Below are 3,942 nucleotides of genomic sequence, written 5' to 3'. Positions count from 1 at the left end.
TGTTATGCATTTGGTACAATTTCTCAGAAAACAAATGAAGGTCCAAAAAGTGGTTTTGGATGTTAATGAGTACTGTCATATAATGCCTTTACACAGGCAGCCCAATTCTCATATTTGGTATTTACTAATTTGCATTTTGGCCAGTCAGATCATCTCTGAAAAATATGACTGAAAATATTTTGTGATTGATCAAAATACCAATTTGTGGGGGGAAAAAATCAGGATTGTGCTGCCTGTGTAAACGCAGTTTAACAGTCTACTTCATTGATATCACAAAATAACGTCACTTTTAACTTTTTTAATAGGGTAATATTTATCACACCCCAATCAATAAAAGGTAATCAGTTCTAGACCGCATCATTTTTGCTGAGTCATTTTCAAACCGTTTTGGGTTCATCACAGTTCTTGAAAAAGGGTGGATATAAGAGAGCGTTTCCTATTGGTCGTTGGCTCATTCTGTGGGAGGCGGGCTGTCCTATGGCTGCGGTCAACATCTGGAAGAAGTTACTCACGCTGTTGCTTACCTTGGAAAGTATACCGGAGTACAACTGCAATTTCAAAATGTCTTTTGTAAAAATTGACGAAAAGTCCGACTTCTCCTATCACAATTTACCATATGGCGTGTTCTCGACACCGGAAAATGTGAGTATGACGCTAAATGTGTTGTACTTTTAGTTGAATCGGTTTTCCTACACCGTCTCCTGTGCCATAAAACTAGGGCATGTAAATGGATTTTCTTGGGATAAAATGTTACAAACCACTGTGGAAACGTGAGGTTTTCTTGGATGAAACATTGTAGTTTACAAGGTAGCTTCTCCAATATCGTTCCATTTTGGTATTTCATTCCTGTTTACTGTTTTCACAAATGTCTCGTGTCACTTAGCCCAGGCACCGGATTGGGGTTGCGATTGGAGATCAGATTTTGGATTTGAGCGTTATAAAATCACTCTTCAGAGGCCCTGTGCTCTCCAATCACCAGGATGTGTTTGACCAGGTAAGGCCATCAAAATGTATAATGCTCCTCAATGTCTCGTATTGATGGTTGATATTTCTTATCGGCACTGATGGCAATATACATTATGCATTCACCTGGTAATGTAACATGGCACGTTTACTATGTATCTCCACTAGTTTACTTACAGCTACATGGGCCTCTACCTTATGTAGTCAATAGTGCAGTATGCTAGGAGGGTAGGTCTATTCAATGGCCACGATGCACTGCTTTTCTTCCTTGAGAAAATCCATACCCGAGTCATCAATTAGGATGTATGCTTCATATATTGTGGACTGTACAGTACATTAAATCTACAAGCGAGTAGTGTGAATTGGTTTGGAGTGTCTCCTCTCGCCCTCTGCCTGTGAATGGGTCCCTAATACCACTATTGTCTGGAGGCCTTGTGTGCTGCTGCCTCCCAACTGTCTCCCCCGTCAGCTGGGTGCTGCTCTGACATAACAGGATCCGTTAAAGCACAATGGTGAATTCCTACTGGGAATTGTCTTTCGCCTGTCCAGTTCTGTCACATTAGTGCTGATAGGGGAATGAGACAAGGAGAGAAACCTCATGTGATTTCAACAGCATGATGAGGCTATCAACAGGAAATGAAAGAAGAAGAATATTTTCTATCATGATTTCACTCCTTGAATTCAATCTTAAATGCACAGGTTCCCCCGAGGATATTTTCCCTCCTGGAACCCGGTTCCCCCCATTTCCACCCCTGGGGGCGTCAATGAAGAGACCTGCTTGCATGAGTGAGATCCGCCCCCACACCAACGTCAAAACAAATTGGACTTGCATTCAACTTGCAAACATGCCTGTTTTCTCTTGAAGTTTCTTCCTTTCAGGTTGTATTTCATTGCCACTGTGCTGTTACTTGCTCCTTGGGGGTCCAGCCTGGGTTACTTGTTATGAGGGCTATGAACAGTATAAAATCAAATAATACTTTTAGATTTTTATGCGTTTCCTCCATCATATGTTCCAACCTCTCGACTAGCCGACCCTGAATGCGTTCATGGGTCTGGGGTACGAGGCATGGAGGGAGGCCAGGAGGAGTCTACAGCAGCTGCTGTCTGCCAACGAGACCACGCTCAGAGACGACGTCAGCCTCAGGAGCAGGTCAGCCTCCAGCACTTCTGTAGCACTTTTTTACAATTATTTATTGGATTTTGCCATATGTAAGAAGCACTTCAATAGCACTTCTATATTCTATAGCACTTCTATATTCTATAACACTTCTATACTCTATAACACTTCTATACTCAATAGCACTTCTATACTTTATAGCACTGCTATACTCTATAACACTTCTATACTCTATAGCACTTCTATACTCAATAGCACTTCTATACTTTATAGCACTGCTATACTCTATAACACTTCTATACTCTATAACACTTCTATATTCTATAACACTTCTATATTCTATAACACTTCTATACTTTATAGCACTTCTATATTCTATAACACTTCTATACTCTATAGCACTTCTATACTCAATAGCACTTCTATACTTTATAGCACTGCTATACTCTATAACACTTCTATACTCTATAGCACTTCTATACTCTATAGCACTTCTATACTTTATAGCACTGCTATACTCTATAACACTTCTATATTCTATAACACTTCTATATTCTATAACACTTCTATACTCTATAGCACTTCTATACTCAATAGCACTTCTATACTTTATAGCACTTCTATATTCTATAGCACTTCTATACTCTATAGCACTTCTATACTTTATAGCACTGCTATACTCTATAACACTTCTATATTCTATAACACTTCTATACTCTATAGCACTTCTATACTCAATAGCACTTCTATACTTTATAGCACTGCTATACTCTATAACACTTCTATACTCTATAGCACTTCTATACTCAATAGCACTTCTATACTTTATAGCACTGCTATACTCTATAACACTTCTATATTCTATAACACTTCTATATTCTATAACACTTCTATACTCTATAGCACTTCTATACTCAATAGCACTTCTATACTTTATAGCACTGCTATACTCTATAACACTTCTATATTCTATAACACTTCTATACTCTATAGCACTTCTATACTCTATAGCACTTATATACTTTATAGCACTTCTATACTCTATAACACTTCTATACTCTATAACACTTCTATACTCTATAGCACTTCTATACTCTATAGCACTTCTATACTTTATAGCACTTCTATACTCTATAACACTTCTATACTCTATAACACTTCTATACTCTATAGCACTTCTATACTCTATAGCACTTCTATACTTTATAGCACTGCTATATTCAATAACACTTTATATTCAATAACACTTCTATACTCTATAGCACTTCTATACTCAATAGCACTTCTATACTTTATAGCACTGCTATACTCTATAACACTGCTATACTCTATAACACTTCTATACTCTATAACACTTCTATATTCTATAACACTTCTATATTCTATAACACTTCTATACTCTATAGCACTTCTATACTCAATAGCACTTCTATACTTTATAGCACTGCTATACTCTATAACACTTCTATATTCTATAACACTTCTATATTCTATAACACTTCTATATTCTATAACACTTCTATATTCTATAACACTTCTATACTCTATAGCACTTCTATACTTTATAGCACTTCTATACTTTATAGCACTGCTATATTCAATAACACTTTATATTCAATAACACTTCTATAATTTATGGCACTTCTATATTAATAACACTTTTATATTCAATAACACTTATATAATTTATAATTTCTATATCACTTTTATAGTACTTCTATAACACTTCAACAGTTCATGTCAAATATATTGAATTATTATATTAATTGTTTAGGATATGGTTTTTGGCTGCAATCAAAATCATATTATGTTCTTGTATTCCCTTATCCTTTAATTTTCTATCATGGTTTGTAGCATGTTTA

The 3,942-nt window shown here is 36.1% G+C and overlaps 1 protein-coding gene across 3 annotated transcripts in view; it reads left to right on the top strand.

Moving 5' to 3' along the window:
* The first annotated feature begins 428 nt into the window (after nt 1-428).
* Nucleotides 429-3,942, top strand: part of LOC110506880 (fumarylacetoacetase) — a 39,038-nt gene continuing 35,524 nt past the window's right edge. Inside the window, exons 1-3 of one of the 3 annotated variants that reach the window (XM_036963664.2) lie at nt 429-642; nt 884-994; nt 1,992-2,113. In XM_036963664.2, coding sequence (XP_036819559.2) covers nt 478-642; nt 884-994; nt 1,992-2,113 — 398 coding nt within the window. In that variant the 5' untranslated portion in view covers nt 429-477. Of the gene's footprint in view, nt 643-883; nt 995-1,662; nt 2,114-3,942 lie in introns of all 3 variants that reach the window. The other 2 variants (XR_016492332.1, XM_090222871.1) reach the window with 2 other exon arrangements.

This window comes from Oncorhynchus mykiss, chromosome 26 (genome assembly GCF_057628025.1).
Source record: "Oncorhynchus mykiss isolate SJ-2025 chromosome 26, ASM5762802v1, whole genome shotgun sequence".
Taxonomy (NCBI): domain Eukaryota; kingdom Metazoa; phylum Chordata; class Actinopteri; order Salmoniformes; family Salmonidae; genus Oncorhynchus; species Oncorhynchus mykiss.
The sequence above is the reverse complement of the archived record's forward strand: the minus strand, read 5'-3'. Positions and strand labels throughout refer to the sequence as shown.